Source organism: Trachurus japonicus, chromosome 11 (genome assembly GCF_045865225.1).
Source record: "Trachurus japonicus isolate A0001 chromosome 11, Traja_1.0".
In the NCBI taxonomy this organism is placed as follows: domain Eukaryota; kingdom Metazoa; phylum Chordata; class Actinopteri; order Carangiformes; family Carangidae; genus Trachurus; species Trachurus japonicus.
In genome coordinates this window covers 494,797-517,080 of record NC_140917.1, presented here as the reverse complement: position 1 = coordinate 517,080, position 22,284 = coordinate 494,797, and the positions used below count along the sequence as shown (strand labels likewise).

Sequence of the window (22,284 nt, the reverse complement as noted above, 5' to 3'; positions counted from 1 at the left end):
GGATAAGAAGTTGACAATTTGGGTATGTGTTGGGGTGTAGGTTAATTTGTTTATTTTTGTTTTTTTTTTCTTTTTTAATTTTTGGTGCGGGGATAAGCAACCTTGTAACATAATCGTAATTCGTGTGGCACTATTGTTTATAGTACTTGTGTCTAATGAGGAACGTTGTTTATTAAAATTTTATTAAAGTGAGGACGTTTTATTAAAGTGAAGACGTTTTATTAAAGTGAAGACGTTTTATCAAAGTGAGGACGTTTATTAAAGTGAGGACGTTTTGTCCGGTTCTCAGTTTCTCAGACTCCTTCCACGGCTGTTTGAGGGTTAAGACTCTATAATAATAACTAGATTATTATAATCAGGTTTAAGTTCAGTTCAGAGTGATGGTGAAGGTTAGACATTTGTTTTGGCTGGTTAAGGTGTTATGGTTAGGGGCTAAAGGGAAAACATTATGTCAATGAGTGTCCTCACAAAGATAGCTTTACAGACGTGTGTGTGTGTGTGTGTGTGTGTGTGTGTGTGTGTGTGTGTAGCTGCAGCCTCTGAGTCACTTCCTTGTTTCACCACAGTTATTTCCTCTGAACTATTTACAGCTCAGAAATTACAGCTCTGGAGCTCAACACACACACACACACACACACACACACACACACACACACACACTCTCTACACACACACACACACTCTCCACACACACACACACACTCTCTACACAGACACACACACACTCACAGTGTCGTGCTGCCTCCTGCTGGTCAGACTGGTGAAGGACGTTTGTTTTTCCTGTTTTGTTTCACTTCTCTCATCCGTCTGTTACCGACTCATTCTCTCTCTTTTTGGCCGTGAAGACACTTTTTATTTATTTATTTTAGTTTATAAGTTGCAGCTTATTTCTTCCTCTTGGCGTCACGTCCCTCTGAGTCTGACCGACCAATCAGCATCAAGCTCCAGCAGGAGTCGAGGCAGCGACTTGGGTCAGAGCTTAGTCTGTCCTGAAGTTGTGACGTTATCAATATTATTACATATTACATTATTAATATTATTACATATTACATTATTAATATTATTACATATTACATTATTATTACATCATTAAGTGGGAGGGTTGACAGGGTTCAAGGGGATCCCCAACTCTTGAAATTTTACAACTTTTTCTTAGAATTTTTTAACTTTTTCTTTTTTCAGAAATGTTATCACTTTATTATCAGGGATGCAAACGGGTCAGGATCAAAAAAGAGAGGAATTGTCTGGCGGGGGCGGGGGGGGGGCTCACCATTAACAATATCACAGAAAAGTCCATTTCCAGTAGTTCAACCCCCCAACCAAGTATTGAGTGTATATAGATGGACATAGTTTTCAGAAGGCCAACATTTCTAAATTAAAAATGCTTAAAAAAAAATTCCTTTGCAATATTTCCATTTTGGAGATGCTGAATTTTAGGTCTTCACTGAATGTTAGTCATAATTATTACTATTAAAATAAACTGAATAAATAAAGACATGGGATGTTTCACACCCCCCCCCCCCTCAAAACAAAAACTCTTTGGATCTGAACGATTCACACAAGTCACCTAATTGGTCATGAAAAAAGTGAGTTTCGCTTTTCGGCGCGCTGTTTGCATCCCTGTGTTATTGTTTGACTTTTTTTTACCACTTTTTTTTGAGAAATTTGACCACATTTGTTCTAAAATTTTACCACTTTTTCTAGAATTCTTTTGAAAAATATTAATATTTTTTCTCAATTAAAGAAAAAAACTTTTTACTTCACTTTTTAAATCTTACCACTTTTTTCTAGAAATGTTTCAACTTTTTTGGAGAAATTGTACCACTTTTTTCTCCAGAAATGTCTCTAAAATCTTTCAAAATGTAGCTAGGCCTAATTTAAACGTTTATTGATAGTTTGTGTATTTCTGGTGTGTTGTCCAATGGGTCCGTGGTCTAGTTTCTGTCAGTTTAGGGTCCTTGATGTAAAATAGACGACCTTTCCTTACGTCGCCGTGACGACCTCTCCTTACGTCGCCGTGACGACCTCTCCTCCTCCTCCTCACACACAAACAGGACAGAGCTCTTGTTTTGTTGTTGTTGACGACATTATTTATTTATTTATTGATTAGATTGACTCGAAGAAGTTTCTGCTGATCAACACACACACCGGTTGCCATGGAGACAGAGACAGAGGCCCGGTGGGGGGGTCGGGGGGGTCGGGGGGGTCGGAGGTCAGCTGACTCATTCTCCTCGTTCCCTCTGCATGAGGTCCATCCATCCACACATGGTCGTCATGACAACGACGACAACACACGGTCGTCATGGCAACGACAAAACCGATAATGTCTCCATAAAAAAAAAACTAACGTTCGCGGTGCAACGAACAAACATGAAGCTTTTTCCCTTTGAGACCGAGACGACGGCGTAAAGTGTCTTTGTTGGGGGGGGGGGTGTGTCTGTGTGTGTGTGTCTGTGTGTGTCTGTGTGTGTGTGTGTGTGTGTGTGTCTGTGTGTGTGTGTGTGTGTGAGGGGGGGTCGGGGTCAGGTGGTGTGGATGGTCTATGAGCTCTCTGCGGGCGGGGCCAGTCGTTGGCGAGCGCCGGTCTTGGACCTGGTCCGGGCCGGAGCGGCGGCGGCGGCCTTGTGTTGGGACGGTTGAGTCTCGGCCTGGGGGGTCCCGGCCTGGGGGGTCCCGGCCTGGGGGGTCCCGGCCTGGGGGGTCCCCGCGTCGCCCACCAGCTCACGCAGGAACTTGAACTTGGACAGGAAGAGCTGCCAGACCACGTACCAACCTGGGGATCCATCACAAACAAGACATCAGAAATAAAGCCGATTAAATCGGCCGATTAGCCCGTTTGAGAATAATCTGTAATCGGCCAAAACTCACAGATTGTCGCCGATATTTTCAGAAATAAAACACAGGGAATAAAACTTGGTTTTACTTTGAAAAGATCCCCCGACATTAGGCTGTTTATCCTGTAGAGGGCGCACCGACCTCATGACAAACTCAAACTATCCACTAACCACCCATGGATCTACTATAAGACTATAATAATAATGTAATAGCGACATCTACTAACCACCCATTTTTTTCCAAAAATCCATATCGGTCGGTCGGGCCCTACTCAGAAACAGAAGATCAATCAGAAGCTTCCTTCTTCAGGATTTTCAGAATAAAAGGTCTTAGTTCTGACAGGAGCAGGTTTCACATTCTGATCAAATGATTAATCAATAACAGGCTGATCATGTGACTCCAAAACTACAGCTGAAAAACTGATAATAACAATAATCAATCTATAAATCAATAATACAGATCCCCTGATATCAGAGTTAAAGGGATAGTTCAACATTTAGTCAAATTGGCCCATTGCCACAATCCCTATAGTCATAGCAGTAGGTTTGTTCCCGTTAATGTGTGAACACACAGTTGGTTTGTTAGTTAATCTCACATTGTCTCTGTACAAAGAAAACAAAGATGTCATATCACAGGGATTCATTGATCCAGGGACTCGTCAAAGTGAAATTATTCACTTTAGATTTTACTGATCATTGATCTGATATAATGACCTCCGTAGACTATATATGAAGTAGGCTATCACATATATATATATATATATATAGCAGTGGCGGCTGGTGACTGAAAAAATTGGGGAGGACAGAAGGAACACCAGTCCACCGTGTCATGTTATTTTATACCAGTTGACTACTTATCCCTACTTTCTTATAGGCCTATTCAATGAAAATTAAACAATGTCTTACAAGATTTCTTAAAAACAACATAATTTTATTCAATCCTACTGTTTTCAGATTAACACAGGCCTACAGAGTATTTATCATGGATGTGGGATGTAAAAAAAAAAAAAGTTAATCTGTGACTTGCCCTAAATTGACCTCGAACCCAGATCCCCTGCATCGTAGGCGACGATGCTAACCGTTTCACCAAGAGCCCGATAGGCCCTTAGCAGGTTGGTTAGCAAGTCTTTTATGGGTGAGTGAGTTTACCGTCAGTACTGTTAACCGCCATACGCTGTCACTTCTCCTTACTGGTACCTCCTGACTGCTTCTCTATGATATCTCCCAACAGTTTATCCAGAAATCTACTGATATTTCCTTTAAAATTGATACCAATATCGCTGAAAACTCCGTATTTCTTGTGCTAGGAGCAGCATGAGCAGCAGGGCTGGGAGTGAAAGTTTGGCGCACATAGCAACAGTAACCAAGGGGGGTTGGAGAACTGTCATTGGACCAACCTGATGTCAATCTTGTGTTCTGGTTGCTGATTGGTAAGGGAGGACGTCCTCCCTTAGCGCGTCATTTTACGTGTCTTAGCCAATCACAGATCAGCATGAAAAAATCCTAAATGTGAGTGAATGGAAGGAGATCCCGCCCCGAGGCGTCTAGAGGAGGACAGAAGCCCTCTGTCCTCCTCTAAGCCCCCCCCTCCCTGCTCCCTGCTCCTCACACAGACTACTCTGTCTCCTCCGTCCTCCTCTAAGCCCCCCCCTCCCTGCTCCCTGCTCCTCACACAGACTGATCTGTCTCCTCCGTCCTCCTCTAAGCCCCCACCTTCCTGCTCCCTGCTCCTCACACAGACTACTGTCTCCTCCGTCCTCCTCTAAGCCCCCACCTTCCTGCTCCCTGCTCCTCACACAGACTGATCTGTCTCCTCCGTCCTCCTCTAAGCCCCCCCCTCCCTGCTCCCTGCTCCTCACACAGACTACTGTCTCCTCCGTCCTCCTCTAAGCCCCCCCCTCCCTGCTCCCTGCTCCTCACACAGACTGATCTGTCTCCTCCGTCCTCCTCTAAGCCCCCACCTTCCTGCTCCCTGCTCCTCACACAGACTACTGTCTCCTCCGTCCTCCTCTAAGCCCCCCCCTCCCTGCTCCCTGCTCCTCACACAGACTGATCTGTCTCCTCCGTCCTCCTCTAAGCCCCCACCTTCCTGCTCCCTGCTCCTCACACAGACTGATCTGTCTCCTCCGTCCTCCCCTAAGCCCCCACCTTCCTGCTCCCTGCTCCTCACACAGACTACTCTGTCTCCTCCGTCCTCCTCTAAGCCCCCCCCTTCCTGCTCCCTGCTCCTCACACAGACTACTCTGTCTCCTCCGTCCTCCCCTAAGCCCCCACCTTCCTGCTCCCTGCTCCTCACACAGACTACTCTGTCTCATCCGTCCTCCCTAAGCCCCCCCCTTCCTGCTCCCTGCTCCTCACACAGACTCCTCTGTCTCCTCCGTCCTCCCCTAAGCCCCCCCCTTCCTGCTCCCTGCTCCTCACACAGACTGATCTGTCTCCTCCGTCCTCCTCTAAGCCCCCACCTTCCTGCTCCCTGCTCCTCACACAGACTACTCTGTCTCCTCCGTCCTCCCCTAAGCCCCCACCTTCCTGCTCCCTGCTCCTCACACAGACTGATCTGTCTCCTCCGTCCTCCCCTAAGCCCCCCCCTTCCTGCTCCCTGCTCCTCACACAGACTGATCTGTCTCCTCCGTCCTCCCCTAAGCCCCCCCCTTCCTGCTCCCTGCTCCTCACACAGACTACTCTGTCTCCTCCGTCCTCCCCTAAGCCCCCCCCTCCCTGCTCCCTGCTCCTCACACAGACTGATCTGTCTCCTCCGTCCTCCTCTAAGCCCCCACCTCCCTGCTCCCTGCTCCTCACACAGACTGATCTGTCTCCTCCGTCCTCCCCTAAGCCCCCCCCCTTCCTGCTCCCTGCTCCTCACACAGACTACTGTCTCCTCCGTCCTCCTCTAAGCCCCCACCTTCCTGCTCCCTGCTCCTCACACAGACTACTCTGTCTCCTCCGTCCTCCCCTAAGCCCCCACCTTCCTGCTCCCTGCTCCTCACACAGACTGATCTGTCTCCTCCGTCCTCCTCTAAGCCCCCACCTCCCTGCTCCCTGCTCCTCACACAGACTGATCTGTCTCCTCCGTCCTCCTCTAAGCCCCCCCCTTCCTGCTCCCTGCTCCTCACACAGACTGATCTGTCTCCTCCGTCCTCCTCTAAGCCCCCACCTTCCTGCTCCCTGCTCCTCACACAGACTACTGTCTCCTCCGTCCTCCTCTAAGCCCCCACCTTCCTGCTCCCTGCTCCTCACACAGACTACTGTCTCCTCCGTCCTCCCCTAAGCCCCCACCTTCCTGCTCCCTGCTCCTCACACAGACTGATCTGTCTCCTCCGTCCTCCTCTAAGCCCCCACCTCCCTGCTCCCTGCTCCTCACACAGACTGATCTGTCTCCTCCGTCCTCCTCTAAGCCCCCCCCTTCCTGCTCCCTGCTCCTCACACAGACTGATCTGTCTCCTCCGTCCTCCTCTAAGCCCCCACCTTCCTGCTCCCTGCTCCTCACACAGACTACTGTCTCCTCCGTCCTCCTCTAAGCCCCCCCCTCCCTGCTCCCTGCTCCTCACACAGACTACTCTGTCTCCTCCGTCCTCCCCTAAGCCCCCACCTTCCTGCTCCCTGCTCCTCACACAGACTGATCTGTCTCCTCCGTCCTCCCCTAAGCCCCCCCCTTCCTGCTCCCTGCTCCTCACACAGACTGATCTGTCTCCTCCGTCCTCCCCTAAGCCCCCACCTTCCTGCTCCCTGCTCCTCACACAGACTACTCTGTCTCCTCCGTCCTCCCCTAAGCCCCCCCCTCCCTGCTCCCTGCTCCTCACACAGACTACTCTGTCTCCTCCGTCCTCCCCTAAGCCCCCACCTCCCTGCTCCCTGCTCCTCACACAGACTACTCTGTCTCCTCCGTCCTCCCCTAAGCCCCCCCCCTCCCTGCTCCCTGCTCCTCACACAGACTACTCTGTCTCCTCCGTCCTCCCCTAAGCCCCCCCTCCCTGCTCCCTGCTCCTCTCACAGACTGATCTGTCTCCTCCGTCCTCCCCTAAGCCCCCCCCCCTTCCTGCTCACTGCTCCTCACACAGACTGATCTGTCTCCTCCGTCCTCCCCTAAGCCCCCCCCTTCCTGCTCCCTGCTCCTCACACAGACTACTGTCTCCTCCGTCCTCCCCTAAGCCCCCACCTCCCTGCTCCCTGCTCCTCACACAGACTGATCTGTCTCCTCCGTCCTCCCCTAAGCCCCCACCTTCCTGCTCCCTGCTCCTCACACAGACTACTGTCTCCTCCGCCTGCAGGCGGCGCTGTTGAGCTGTTTTAAGTGGATTTAGTGGATTTTCTTCCATAAAAGAGATTAAAAAATATATTATAAATGATTTGGTAAAGGTTTATTTCAACCAGTTACTCTTTCTTAAAAATATGTTGAGCTTCCTCTGGCCTCTCAAAAATAGAGGAGGACCAACCTCCTCTGCCTCTATGGACCAGCCTCCACTGATATATAGGCTATAATATATAACAACCTCTGTAGAATCATAAACACCGTGGGTCAGTGTGATCGCTCAGTATCGTTATCCCTCCACAGACAGAAGGATAACGATACTGAGCGAGTTGGTTAGTTCCTGATAAACATCTTTCCCAGTCTATAACCAGTTGATGAACTGATAATAACGTGTTTATAAGGTGTAAGTTGATATAATCCATGTGAAAGCCTCTCTCAGCCAGACTGAAAGCAGAGAAACCATCTGACTGGCTGTAGTGTATCGTCCTCCTGGGAGCGTGCCTATGTTCCCTCTGGACTCTCTCTCTCTATCTGGCCTGTCTAGCCTCTACTGGGTCTTTTTACTAAACTTAACCAACTCCTTTCTTCATTGCCTAAACCCAACCAACGGTGGGACCAAAGGGCTGAGGGAACATAGGAATGACCCCGTCCTGCTGCACCTTATTCTGAGTTCCTAGAAGAATTCCCTGACTTCCTGTCAAACTGAGCCATAAACTCAGACAAAGTCATTATAGTAGGTGACTTTAACATCCATGTGGACGTCGATGATGATGATTGTCTGGCCACTGTGTTCAGTCGGCTTCTCTCAGAGGGTAAACAAACCCACTCACACTTTTAAAGGGACAACCAGGAGTTTTGTTAAAGCGAAGTGTTTTCTCACTACATTTATGAGCCTCCGCACCGTGAAATTCTTTGACCGGTGCAAGACAGACTCATGTTTTCATTCATCAAGAATTAAAGTCAGAGGTTGGAAGACGATCACATACCGTCGTAGTTCCCACCATAAACGGAGATTCATACGGCGGCGTTATTCTCATGACTCGCCACGAAACCGAAAGTAAAGAAACGCTGGTCGGCTCGCCCAGCATTTCCACCACCACTAATAATAACAAAATAACCATAGAGACAAAACCATAGATTTATCTAAAATGGACCATTAACAAGTGGTAACGGAGATTCATCCACATTAATATCAGACTTTTTATAACCAAAGAGAAACTCCTGGTTGTCCCTTTAATCTTATCCTTGACTTAGTACTAACTTGCCCCCCCCCCCCCCCTCACCAGAAGCTTCCTCCTTCAGCTGTTGTTAACATTTCCATATTTCTCACATTCTGTGACAAACTGTAAACAGTTTTCTTGTGTGTAACAACATCTCTGTCCTGGGTGATGATCCCTCCTCTGTTGCTCACCCTGAGGTTTCTCCTGGTTTTCCCTGTTAAAAGGGTTTTCATGGAGTTTTTCCTCAGTGGATGTGAGGGTCTAAGGACAGAGGATGTTGTTATGATGGGATGTAAAGCTCTTTGAGATAAACTGGTGGTAAAAACGGGCTATATAGGTTTACTAATAATATAATTCCCTTTGCCTTGTCTTCTAACAGGTGTGTTATTGTTTAGTAACGGGACTTCTGGAGTCAGTAACGGTAACGGAGTTGTAACGGAGGGAAAGAAAGAAACACACAGTAGCCTAGCAGTACAGTAGTAAGTAACTTTCTGGATTACTCAGTAACTGTAAAAAGTAGATGACGTCATTGAGACTCACCGAACAGCATGAAGAGCAGCGCACACACCAGAGTGGCCACGATGACCAGCAGCGTGAGGCCGACGCTCTGCCACATCCTCACACACACGGACACACACACACACACACACACACACACACACACAGAGAGACACACACAGACACACACACACACACAGAGACACACACACACACACGGAGAGACACACACACACACACACACACACACACACACACACACACACAAACACACACTCAGCAGGAGGCCGGTGTCTCTGCTCCACACACACACTCACAGACACACAAACACACACACTCACGCTGACAGACACACACAGCGGTCGTCGTGTAGCATTAGCCGCATTAGCCTCGTTAGCTCCGTTAGCCGTTAGCTCCGTTAGCTCCGTTAGCCGTTAGCCGTTAGCCGTTAGCCGCTGTCAGCAGGTTTCACCACAGTCCGAGCTGCGACATGTCGGAACCAACTGGGTCAACACAACAAACCTGACGTCATCACCACGCGCCCTGTCGCCGTCCATCCGACTGCGACGGCGCAGAGCGAGAGCAGCGGAATTCTGGGTAATGGAGTTTTCCTGCTTCTCTCGGTGTTACAGCGTTTCAGTGCAACAGCAGCGCCCCCCACTGGTCAGGAGGGAGGAGCACTCTATCAAATATAGATAGATAGATAGATAGATAGATAGATAGATAGATAGATAGATAGATAGATAGATAGATAGATAGATAGATAGATAGATAGATAGATAGATAGATAGATAGATAGATAGAATGATAGATAGATAGATAGATAGATAGATAGATAGATAGATAGATAGATAGAATGATAGATAGATAGATAGATAGATAGATAGATAGATAGATAGAATGATAGATAGATAGATAGATAGATAGATAGATAGATAGATAGATAGATAGATAGATAGATAGATAGATAGATAGATACTAGATAGATAGATAGATAGATAGATAGATAGATAGATAGATAGATAGATAGATACTAGATAGATAGATAGATAGATAGATAGATAGATAGATACTAGATAGATAGATAGATAGATAGATAGATAGATAGATAGATAGATAGATACTAGATAGATAGATAGATAGATAGATAGATAGATAGATAGATAGATAGATAGATAGATAGATAGATACTAGATAGATAGATAGATAGATAGATAGATAGATAGATAGATAGTAGGACAGTAAAAGAACAATACAAACAGCGACAATACCATCAACAATGACAACAACATCAACAATAATAAACACAATAACAATAATAACAATAATAATCATCGTTATTGGGGCGGTGCGTGGCGCAGTGGGTAGAGCGGCCGCCCCATGTAGAGGCTACAGTCCTCGCCGCAGGCGTCCCCGGTTCGAATCCCGCGTTGGGCAGACCTTTCCTGCGTGTCATTCCCCCTCTCTCTGCCTCCCCATTTCCTGTCTATCTCTACTGTCATCACTATCAAATAAAGGCAAAAAAGCCGAAAAATATATACTTTAAAAAAAAAAAAATCATCGTTATTATTATTGTTATTATTATTATTATTATAACACTATATTCGCTCAAATATGAAGGAGTATTAGGGCCACCCCTGCAGAGTCTCTTGACCACAGCACCACAACCAGCTCAGTGACTGACGTCTCCATGACAACAGACAGATGTTTTTGTCCCATATAGGAAATGCGTTGGAACGGCCCTCAGAATGTCAGGGCAGGACGACACACCTGGACACACCTGTTAGAGAATCTCTGTAGAAGCATCAACACCTCACTGCTCTTTAATTGTATCAGTCGCCGTAGCAACCAGAACCACATCATGAAATATGAGGGTGAGGACGAAACAGGAAGAAGACTGAGTGGAGCTGCAGGTCACATGATCAGTCAGAGTTCATGGTAACACTTTACAATAAGGGTCTCTTAATTAACGTTAGTTAGTACATTATTAAGCATTAATATATAAACTAATGTGTTCATTAATGCTGAGTAATGCATACATAATGATTATTCAACTTTTATTATTACTTAATAATTCATTAACTAACTTTGAGTGGTAAACATTAATTAACTGCTTACTAATAGGCTACATTGGTTTTACTTTGAAAAGATCCCCCGACATTAGGCTGTTTATCCTGTAGAGGGCGCACCGACCTCATGACAAACTCAAACTATCCACTAACCACCCATGGATCTACTATAAGACTATAATAATAATGTAATACATCCACTAACTGTGTGTGTGTGTGTGTGTGTGTGTGTGTGTGTGTGTGTGTGTGTGTGTGTGTGTGTGTGTGTGTGTGTGTGTGTGTGTGTGTGTGTGTGTGTGTGTGTGTGTGCGTGAGGGAAACTCCAGTGAGTCTCTTCCCGTCAGTGACTCTCGGGGTTTTTCCCTCCAACTGTTTGTTTCTTCACTTCAACAGAATCTGTTTCCTGTTGAGACTCAGAGCTGAAGGTTGATTCACTGACGAAGAGTTCATCTTCATCTTCATCATCATCTTCATCTTTTTTTTTATACTTTATCTTGAATATACAATATTTAACTTCACCTCTTAAAGTTTTCAATTATTCAACAACAGTAACAACTCATTCCCACTTAATGACAGTTATAAAACGACTGAGGTAAAACAATAACAACAAAACTAAACAATAATAATAATAAAATATGTAAAATAAATAATAATAAAGATAATATAAATTAAAAAAAACATTTATTACATTGTGACACATCTTAAACATTGTACCTGGACGTTAATTGAACCGGTTCAGTCGACAGCTGTTAGAGGAAATGTTTCTATATATTCAATCCAAGGTACCAGATGTTTAAAAGGTGTCACATTAATATATCATACACACACATCTGTTTCTCATGACAGGTCGTTTATTATTCATTTTATTTTAATGTTTATTTAACAGGGACAAGACATACAACATTGCCATAGAAAATGGAACATGTGATGCATATAAGACGTTTAGCTTTATTACAGTATTACATCCATCTTCATCTGCTGTTTGTTGATTTGTCTCTTTGTTCTGCTGCAGAAACAAGAATGTGGTTCAACGAGCTGCAGCAACTCGTTAGTTTCAACCTGTCGACTCGTCACAGCCCAGTGCACACACACACACACACACACACACACACACACACACACACACACACACACACACACACACAGTGACAGTGTGTTATTACAAATGTTTATTTCTGCTTCAGTTCCACGTTAAAATACAAACATGAGTCAAGTTAAACTGATCATCAGTTAAATATAAATGTATCAGTGACACGTGGAGAGTATGATTGTATAGTAAAGTATATAATCATAACAAAAATATAAAAAAGTTACAGATTAATTATCAGTACTTGATTAATCTTCCATTGATTGTGCATCACAATAACTGATCGTTATGATTGATCATCATAATAACAAGAAGCTGCAGGTTCATTACAGAACAATACAATTCTAATAATTATAGAAGTTTAAAACCTGAGACAGTGTCAATATGACACAGATTCACCTGAACCATGTGACTACACCACCATGACCTCTGACCTCTGACCACCGTGACCTCTGACCTCGGCCACCGTGACCTCTGACCTCTGACCTTGTACATCTTTAAACAAAGACGGTTTAGAAACATGACGCTCCACTCCGAGTCAGTTTCTGGCTCAGTGTCCCGTGGGTTTCTCAGTGACTCCGCCCCCTTTAGGAGACCAACAGAACGTGACTCCGCCCCCTTTAGGAGACAGGCAGACCGTGACTCCGCCCCCTTTAGGAGACCAACAGGCCGTGACTCCGCCCCCTTTAGGAGACCGGCAGACCGTGACTCCGCCCCCTTTAGGAGACCAACAGACCGTGACTCCGCCCCATTTTGGAGACCGGCAGACCGTGGCTCCGCCCCCTTTAGGAGACCGGCAGACCGTGGCTCCGCCCCCTTTAGGAGACCGGCAGACCGTGACTCCGCCCCCTTTTGGAGACCGGCAGACCGTGACTCCGCCCCCATTTGGAGACCGGCAGACCATGACTCCGCCCCCATTTTACCACAAGACACGTCTCTACTGAACATTTAGACAATAAAATGGACAAATTTCAGACAAATCAGGAGAAAATGAACTTAGTTCCAGACCTGTCTCTGTCTCAACAACACACTCTCTCCAGATCTGACACAGATCTCCATGGTAACATTTAAATATATAATGTTATCATAAGAAAATATAAACATCTCACTTTCCTCTACGACAACTGTTCACAACAGGAGGTGGAGGGACGGTGACCACGCGCACTTTAGGAGACAGTGACCACGCCCCCTTTAGGAGACCATGACCACGCCCCCTTTAGGAGACAGTGGCCACGCCCACTTTAGGAGACAGTGACCGCGCCCCCTTTAGGAGACAGTGACCACGCCCCCTTTAGGAGACAGTGACCGCGCCCACTTTAGGAGACCGTGACCACGCCCCCTATAGGAGACAGTGACCACGCCCCCTTTAGGAGACAGTGACCGCGCCCACTTTAGGAGACAGTGACCACGCCCACTTTAGGAGACAGTGACCACGCCCCCTTTAGGAGACAGGAAGTGAAGCTCGTAATGAGACATCCTGATCTTTGGTGTAAATAAAGATGCAATTTGTATCAACTGATCAACTGGGTTCAAACTTCAAACACAGTTTACAACACATGACACTGAGAGATTGGGTCAGACCGGACCGGTACCTCCTCTGGACCGGTACCTCCTCTAGACCGGCACCACCTCTAGACCGGCACCACCTCTAGACCGGCACCACCTCTTGTCCAGCTTCACCTCTGGACCCGGTTCTGGACCCGGTTCTGGCCCTGCAGCGTGAGGATCTCGGCCACGAGCAGCTGCGGGTCCATGATGTGGGGGAACCGGTCCATTGCGGTGTCGACCAGCTGAGCGCTGAAGATGGCCAGGAGTTTCTTGCGGACGGCCTGTCGCTCCTCGGCGCCGCCGCTGGGACCCGGTTCCCCCCGCCGGCCGTAGACCGCCACGGGAGGCGCTGGCGCCCGGTACGGGTCGGACCAGAACATCTGGTGCTGGCAGCTGCTGGCGGGCCGAGTGTAGGTCGGCACGCTGCGCGGCTGGGGGCCGCGGCGCTGGTACTGGGGCGGTCCGTACGGCGTCGCATCGTACGGCGTCGCGTCGGAGCAGAGTCCGCTGACCGGGCCGAGGCTCTGGTAGCGGCCGTGGTGCTGTAGAACCGGGTCGAGCGCCGGGCCGTGGTGCTGTAGAACCGGGTCGTGGGCGCAGCAGCAGCAGTAGCGTCGGGCTGCGGGGTTCTGGCAGCTGAGGACCGGCGGCCCGTGGAGCTCCGTCAGGCTGCGGTCGATGGAGCCGAGTCCAGAGTCCAGCTGCTCCTCGCCACCGGCCCGGCCGTGGTTCTGGTTCTGGTTCTGGTCGGAGCGCCGACCCGGCTGCTCCTTCCTGGACGGCGTGCGGCGGCCGGACCGATCCTTCTTCACGCCGTCCGGGCCCAGACTCAGTTTTCGGGCCATGTCCTCGACCAGCAGGAGGCTCTGACCCGGCGCCGGACCGGACCCGCTCGGCGCTCCGTTCTCAGGAAGTCTGGAGTTTTCACGGAGCTCGTCAGCGACGGAGCGACTCGACTGTTTCCCTCGTTCAGGGTGAAGGAACTTACACTTCAGTCCGTAGGTGCATTTCCTCCCTGGAACGACACGGAAAACATGTTAGCTCTGTTAGCTGTTAGCTCTGTTAGCCGTTAGCTCTATTAGCTGTTACCTCTGTTATCTCTGTTAGCTGTTAGCTCTGTTAGCTGTTAGCTATGTTATCTCTGTTAGCTATGTTATCTCTGTTAGCTTTGTTATCTCTGTTAGTTCTGTTATCTCTGTTAGCTTTGTTATCTCTGTTAGCTGTTATCTCTGTTAGTTGTTAATTCTGTTAGCTGTTAGCTCTTTTAGGTTAGCTGTCAGGTGTTAGCTCTGTTAGCTGTTATGCTATTAACCATGTTCAACAGGGTTAGCTTCGTGTCATAGCATGCTGAAGTTCATTGATTAGCTTTAAACACTTAAAGGCTGATGGGATTGTTTGATAAAAACTACAAGGTGTTTGACACCACTGAGTTTTTAACTGACGTGACTGAGAGACTGTAGACCTGAACCAGACTCTGGACCAGGACCAGAACCAGAACCAGGACCAGGACCAGGACCAGGACCAGTCAGACCAGGACCAGGACCAGAACCAGGACCAGAACCAGAACCAGAACCAGGACCAGGACCAGAACCAGGACCAGGACCAGGACCAGGACCAGAACCAGAACCAGGACCAGGACCAGAACCAGGACCAGGACCAGGACCAGGACCAGAACCAGAACCAGAACCAGGACCAGGACCAGAACCAGAACCAGAACCAGGACCAGGACCAGAACCAGACTCTGGACCAGGACCAGAACCAGGACCAGGACCAGGACCAGGACCAGAACCAGACTCTGGACCAGGACCAGGACCAGGACTACTGATGTGCTACTGATGTGGACTCACCATACGGACACTGCTGCTTCTTCTGAGTCTTGGGAAACTTGCGCAGGAAGTTCTCCAGAGTCGGTCCATGTCGACCCAGAGGATCGTCAGGAGGCATGAACCTGAAGGTCACATTCAGACGTCATGGACTCATTTTATTTATTTTATTTATTGGTTTATTTGGGTGGGACAAGGCACATTAATGGACATATAAAAACATGTAAATGTATCGGATCGTAGCAGCTGGTGCTAGTTTCCATCTGGAGTCCCAAAACATAAAAACAGCACCAGAACAACAACAACATAGTATAACAAACGTAATGCAGACAACAACACACAACTTTAACGAAATAAAACATTGACAATCACCGATCTGTGTGTGTGTGTGTGTGTGTGTGTGTGTGTGTGTGTGTGTGTGTGTGTGTGTGTGTGTGTGTGTGTGTGTGTGTGTGTGTGTGTGTGTGTGTGTGTGTGTGTGTGTGTGTGTGACTGACTTGTTGTTGACGAAGGAGAACATGAGCAGCCTCTCCTCGATGAAGCGCCTCCACTCGGGCCGCTCGGCCTGCAGGTCTCGGTACATGTCGTTGGACACCACGACGCCGTCGGTCTCGTAGGCCAGTTTGACGATGAACACGTCGTCGTTACAAACCACACGTTTCCCCGCGGAGCGCCGCGACGGCGTGAAGACCAGGATCTTCTTCCTCTCCAGGTCTCGTAGAATGTGCTGATCTGGAAACAAACAAAGGTCGAGGGGTTTTTACTCTTGAAACTTCTTCTAGAGACGTCTAGAGACTGAAGCTGATACAGGTTTTCTCTGAACGTGGCTTCACGTTAACGCTAACCATCTGAAACCTAGTGCTAAGGCTCAACAGTTTATAAACTAGAGTCTGTCGGTTTATTAACAGTTTACAAACTAAGAGTCTGTTTATTAAAGGTATCCACACCAACATTTTTTTTTTTCATGTCTTGCCTCACTCCTGAGTCCATGACCAGCAGATAGACACCATCCTTTCCACTGTGCGTGCAGTAACCATGGAGATAGAGCCATATCGCCGTAATTAGCTTAGCTCAAACACTGGAAGTGTATAGGTAGTGTTAGCCTGCCTCCACCTAAAGTCGCTAATTAGCTTAGCTCAAACACGCAGGCTAACACTACCTATACACTTCCAGCGTTTGAGCTAAGCTAATTAGCGACTTTAGATGGAGGTAGGCTAACACTACCTATACACTTCCAGTGTTTGAGCTAAGCTAATTAGAGACTTTAGGTGGAGGCAGGCTAACACTACCTATACACTTCCAGTGTTTGAGCTAAGCTAATTAGAGACTTTAGGTGGAGGCAGGCTAACACTACCCATACACTTCCAGTGTTTGAGCTAAGCTAATTAGCGACTTTAGATGGAGGCAGGCTAACACTACCCATACACTTCCAGTGTTTGAGCTAAGCTAATTAGCGACTTTAGGTGGAGGCAGGCTAACACTACCTATACACTTCCAGTGTTTGAGCTAAGCTAATTACGGCGATACGGCTCTATCTCCATGGTTACTGCACGCACAGTGGAAAGGATGGTGTCTATCTGCTGGTCATGGACTCAGGAGTGAGGCAAGACATGAAAAAAAAATGTTGGCGCATCCCTTTAACTGTTTATAAACTTAGAGTCTGTCTGTTTATTAACAGTTAATAAACATCTGCTGGTCCACAGCTGGATGTCATGATGCTGGATGGATCTAGGTGAGATCTACCTGCGATGGGGGCGTCGGGCCTCGGCTGCTCCTTCCTCCACGAGGGAACGAACACCGTGACGTCAGCGTGGCCGCGGCCCAGGAAGAAGTCCACGCTCAGCTGGATCCCCAGACAGGAGAAGACCTGCTTGTTCCCGTGGCTGAGGGACAAAACCATCACGTCAGTCTGAACTGTGTTGTAAACAGATGCACATGGTGGAGTGGTGTCAAAACAGCAGAGAAGTAACGGGGTTGGTTTTTTTTCCCTTAGAAATTGGTTTGACTATGAATGACCATGGAAAGCTGCAGATAGAGCCATTAGAAATGAATGCAACCAAAAATGTATTTAATTATGATGTTGTTTTATATGCAATAACTTACAGGTTTTGTTAGTTTTAGGTTCAATATGTGCAAAAAGGTCATTTCAATAAGTTCTCAATAAACAACCAGTCCGGCCCTCGACTTGTACCATTTTTTTTTAAATTTTGGCCCACGCATATCTGAGTTTGACCCCCCTGGTCTAGAGATTAAAACTTTGTCTTGGACTTTCAACACTTTGGAGTGAATGATTGTGTGGATGGTGTTTCAATGACGTCACAGATTTGGTATTTCGATGGCGTCCGCCCAGTAAAACATCCCCACTACACCACCGGCTAAAAGCAACTCATTGATGTAGTTTATGAGTCACCGGTCTACAAACGTCTCAGCAGCTACGTCGTGGCTGTCTGAGGTGTTTGTGAGCAGACTAAGATCTCACATACGTCTCATCACACATCAAATTACTTGTTGTTTATTATCCATTACACACCACCACACCCAAATCCTGCAATAACTGTGCTGTCTTTCACACATCCCTCAAAACATCAAATGGTGCTGTTGTTTTTGCTTTTATGAACTGATTTATTTATGTATGTAGGTTTTTTCTCTGTGTGTTTTTAAAAAAAATACATTGTATGAATTATTTTTCCAAATGTTTTTATGGTGAGCTTCTATTTGTTACGTGTTCTTCTATACAGTCGTTCCTGTGTGTGCAGCGTTCGACCTCCATCTGAGACACATAAAGAAACTTTGACTTTGACTTGGACTCTAACCGTGACCTTTGACCTAAGCCAGGACAGACAGACACAGCCGTGACCTGTGACCTTTGACCTTAAACGTCGGTTTAAACTACTGAGCTGTTGCTGGGAAACAGTCTGATCAGTGACATCATCACATGGTTTCCCGGCCGGAGCTGAGAGAAGTCGTCAGACCGGATCCTTCAGGGGAACTCCTCAGCTGATTTGCATATTAGAGCTGTTCAGGGGCGTGACCCGACCGGTCCCAACTGGTCTGGACCTGTCCAGCTCTACGGTCTGGGTCTGGATCTAGATCTGCTGCCACTGTACGTCTCAGTCAGTACGTTTACATGACACTTGAAACAAACAAATTATTGCCTTAATCCGACTATAACTGGACAACTGAAGTGCATGTAAACACCTTAGTCCGACTGAAATCAGAGTTGAGAACTCCAATTAAGACACCCAGATAATGTGATTGGAGTTAGATTTTCTCCGTCATGTATACACCTTAGTCGGAGTAGAACTGGACAATGCATGTGCGCTGCTCCACAACCGTAGAGACGGCACCAAGTGGAGCAGAGAAGCCGCCCGAACCCCGCAAAGTAAAGAAAAAAACCCAACATCAGCACCGATTCAATGCATTAACACAGCGCCACCAGCAAGAGAAAGAGAGAGAGATGAAAAAAGGAAGCCCGTATCCTATTCTCAGTGTGAATCCGGGAACTGCAGTTGAGAATTTATTATTAAGCTTATAAGTTGTTTATATTCAGTTTTTTTAGGAGGTGACAGAAAAGTCAACAGGACAGGAGGCGTATTAACCTGCTGAAACAACAGGTGACACCATGAGGGGGCGATGGACCCGTCAGTTATTTGATTTTCTCAGTTGCATGTAAACTGAGACAAAGACAGAAGTCCGACTTGACGCCAAAATCTGATTTTGAGCCGAGCTGGATGAAGCTCTGCATGTAAACGTACTGACTGACTCATTGTCTGAACCGGTGTGAGAGACACTCAATGGATGTTTTTATTTTACTCGTCATTAGTTTTTGTGTTAATAAATACACATCATACATTCAAACGCTAAATAACTAAAACCAACACACCTCAACAATACAATTTACAATAAAATGAGCTGTGACCTTTGACACGACAACGTGAGCTACAACAGTAACAGTCTCCAGAGAGTTGATGTGCAGATCATTTTAATGTATAATGGAACCACTGTTATTAATATTATTAGTATTATCATATGGGGGGGGGGGGGGGCAGCTGCTGTGTAAAAACAGGCTGTACAGATAAACTTGCCTTGCTGTAGTTAGTGTGTTACCATGGTAACTACTGTGGCAGGAAGTGGATGTGGTGATGAGTCAGAGTTCCTCACCTCATGGCCACGTTGCTGCCGTCGATGACGACCGGCCTCAGAGCGTCTTCGTCCTCGCTGCTCTGGACCCGGACCTGGACCTGGACCCCCCCTCTGGGAACCAGCACGGACACGGTCGTCACGGGAACCGCCGGCTCGGCCTCTGGACCGGCCCCGACCCCGACCCCGAGCCGCACCAGCTCCCCCAGAACCTTAAAGGGACAACCAGGAGTTTCTATTGGGTTCTAAAGGTTGTAGGATACAAGGAAAGTTTTCTCCTGGGCTCAGAGCAGAGTGACTGACAGACCCGTGTTTCAGACCAAACACTCTATAGAAGTGATACAACTATTTAAGACTTATCCACCACTTTCCAGAGAACGACGCTGGGTGTTGCCATGACGCTCCATTCCACCGTTACTGTATTGTTGACAGCATAGACTGGTTGATAGACATCATGATGACTTTATTTATAATCATCACGTAGTTTTAATGAGAACAATACGGACGAGGTTTTAGCTTTATGTCACATTTTCACGTCACTATATCACCGTAGCGACTACTCTGATGTTTATGAAGTCTATAAAACCAATTGTTGATAAAACATTTTAGATTAGCTGAGCTAACCGTTAGCTGTTAGCCGTTAGCTGTTAGCAGTGTCAATAAACAATAACTCAATAAACGACCCATGAAAAAATATGTTTTCCAGTTCCAACATGACTGAGCTAACTGGAGTAGTTTCATGTCGTGTCCCACAACGGGAGGGTTTTAACAGCTGACGTCCTGCTGTTAGCTTAGCTGCTGCTGTTAGCTGTTAGCAGCAGCAAAGCTAACAACTACGACAACCATGACTAATTACAAAAACATGCACACAGAAATAGTAATGTTTGTTCAATAATTCATTTTACTTAACAAACATCAGATTTAGTCACAACAGTGTTGGCAGCCCGGAGCCCCCACATTTGGTACCTACACTGGTGGCTAACGCTACCAGCTAGCCGCTAACGCTACCAGTTAGCCGCTCGCTAGAACCGGTGGCTAACGCTACCAGTTAGCCGCTAACGCTACCAGTTAGCCGCTCGCTAGAATGCTACTAAAACCCACTTCCGTTGTGGTGTGACGCAATGGATCATGGGAAAATAAAGTGGAGGATATTAACACAAACATTCACCTTACTTCTGCTTTAATAATATGATTTGTGTGCACATTTCTCTGTGTTTGTCCATGTGCATATTTTAAAGTGAATACTGTGATTACCTCTGAGAGAGTTTGTCGATATGAAATGTTCAGATTCAACACTGGTGTCGCTACGGTGCAGAGAAATAACACAGACATGTGAAAACTAGAGAAAAAAAACCTTGTCTGTGTCGCTGCAGCGGCCGAACTTCTGCTGCGCCGCCCGGACCGCCGCCACGGAGTAGCCCAGCTTCTGGAAGAAGTCCATCTGGTCCTGGTCCTGGTCCCGGTCCCGGTCCTGGTCCTGGTCCTGGTCCTGGGGGGCCGGGTCGGGCTCAGGGTCACCAGGCTGCATGTTGTCAGCTTTCATCTCTTCTTCTTATTATTATGTGTGGATATATACCATGTTGTACTTTAAACTGATGCGCTACCTGATGCAATACACCTGGCTCTTTAAACTGATGTGCACCTTAGGGCACCGTGCAATACAACTTGCTACCCATGATGCACTGCTGCACTCTAGCACTGGTCACTTTGGCCCGGCAGCTTTGCACCTTTGCACTTTATCTCTCAGAAACTCTCTTGGTCCTCTCTTGTTGTAAATGTCAATGTTTTATCTGGTTATAGTTGTTGTGTTGTGTCCTTGTTGTCTGCATTGTTATGTCGTTTATAATACTGTGTTTCTCTGTCACTGGACTGTTTTTATGTTCTGGGACTCTGGATGGAAATGAGCAGCTGCTATAATCCGGCTCATTTACATGTTTTATATGTTCATTGATGTGACTGTCCCACCCAGATAAACTAATAAAGTAAAGTAAAGTTACAGCTGATGTGATTGGTCACGTTATCGGTCCATCAGTCGATCAGCAGGAACCGAGTCAAGATGCTTCAGAGACGCTCTGGAAAGACAAGAGAATATTTTTTAAAAAATGTATCAAAGCTCACAACACACATTACTATAATAATAATAATAATAATATTTATTATTATTATTATTATTGTTGTTGTTATGAAGCTGTAATGAACTGCATCTGCTGTTTAGATTAGATTAGATTAGATGCAACTTTATTGATCCTGAAGGAAACTCCAGGTTTGTCAGCTGCTCATTCACACAATAAAAAACTCGCCACAGAATCAACATTAATAAATAAATACACAGATAAAAAAAACAAGTTAAAAGAATATAAATTGCAGTTTATCTTTCCCTGTTCAGGTTTTCTTTTCCTCAGTTGATGTGAGGATCTGAGACCAGAGGATGTAAAGACCTTTGAGACAAAACTGTACAAATAAACTTCAAAATCAGTGAGACAGGAACAGAGACCAGGTCCTGGTCCTGGTCCTGGTCCTGGTCCTGGTCCTGGTCCTGGTCCCGCACTGCAACAACTCTAAATCTTTCCAAGAATATTTGTCTTATTTCTTGTCAAAATGTCTCATTTCTAGTCAAAGCTAAACTCTTTCCACTTAAAATAAGACTCATCACCTAAAAATGAACTTGTTTTTAGATCATTTTCACTTGTTTCAAACTAATTTTCACTTGAAATAAGTAGAAAAATCTGCCAGTGAAAGTAAGTTTTTTGTGTTTGTAATAAGAAAGAAAAACTTGCTCCACTATCAGATTTTTCTACTTAGGCTATTTCAAGTGA

The 22,284-nt window shown here is 46.5% G+C and overlaps 3 protein-coding genes across 4 annotated transcripts in view; 1 reads left to right on the top strand and 2 right to left on the bottom strand.

The window, feature by feature from the left end:
* nedd9 (neural precursor cell expressed, developmentally down-regulated 9) overlaps positions 1 to 325 on the top strand; it is a 25,485-nt gene extending 25,160 nt beyond the window's left edge. Inside the window, 1 exon segment of the mRNA XM_085790514.1 lies at positions 290 to 325. Within this exon segment, the coding sequence (XP_085646640.1) occupies positions 290 to 325 (36 nt within the window).
* A 1,956-nt stretch (positions 326 to 2,281) lies between these two features.
* Positions 2,282 to 9,322, bottom strand: smim13 (small integral membrane protein 13). Of its 2 annotated transcripts, XM_085790281.1 has the most exons (3): positions 8,844 to 9,322; positions 2,709 to 2,773; positions 2,282 to 2,678 (listed from the first exon to the last, which is right to left on the bottom strand). In XM_085790281.1, the coding sequence occupies exons 1-3, from the start codon at positions 8,917 to 8,919 to the stop codon at positions 2,541 to 2,543; spliced, it is 279 nt and encodes a 92-aa protein (XP_085646407.1). In that variant the 5' UTR covers positions 8,920 to 9,322; the 3' UTR covers positions 2,282 to 2,540. The 2 variants fall into 2 exon arrangements, with proteins under 2 accessions (XP_085646407.1, XP_085646406.1); XM_085790280.1 differs by having other exon boundaries at positions 2,442 to 2,773.
* A 4,311-nt stretch (positions 9,323 to 13,633) lies between these two features.
* zc3h12ab (zinc finger CCCH-type containing 12Ab) lies at positions 13,634 to 21,011 on the bottom strand. Its single transcript, XM_085790513.1, has 6 exons — positions 20,823 to 21,011; positions 19,490 to 19,680; positions 17,072 to 17,211; positions 15,826 to 16,060; positions 15,353 to 15,453; positions 13,634 to 14,520 (listed from the first exon to the last, which is right to left on the bottom strand). The coding sequence occupies exons 1-6, from the start codon at positions 21,009 to 21,011 to the stop codon at positions 13,634 to 13,636; spliced, it is 1,743 nt and encodes a 580-aa protein (XP_085646639.1).
* Between the last annotated feature and the right edge of the window lie 1,273 nt (positions 21,012 to 22,284).

Coding starts and splice junctions, on each gene's coding strand:
- smim13 (XM_085790280.1), bottom strand. CDS start 8,919: ATGTGGCAGAGCGTCGGCCTCACGCTGCTGGTCATCGTGGCCACTCTG. Junction 2,774..8,843: donor GCTGCTCTTCATGCTGTTCG/GTGAGTCTCAAT, acceptor ATGGATCCCCAG/GTTGGTACGTGGTCTGGCAG.
- zc3h12ab (XM_085790513.1), bottom strand. CDS start 21,011: ATGAAAGCTGACAACATGCAGCCTGGTGACCCTGAGCCCGACCCGGCC. Junction 16,061..17,071: donor GCCCGACGCCCCCATCGCAG/GTAGATCTCACC, acceptor GTTTGTTTCCAG/ATCAGCACATTCTACGAGAC. Junction 15,454..15,825: donor TTCTCCTTCGTCAACAACAA/GTCAGTCACACA, acceptor TGTGACCTTCAG/GTTCATGCCTCCTGACGATC.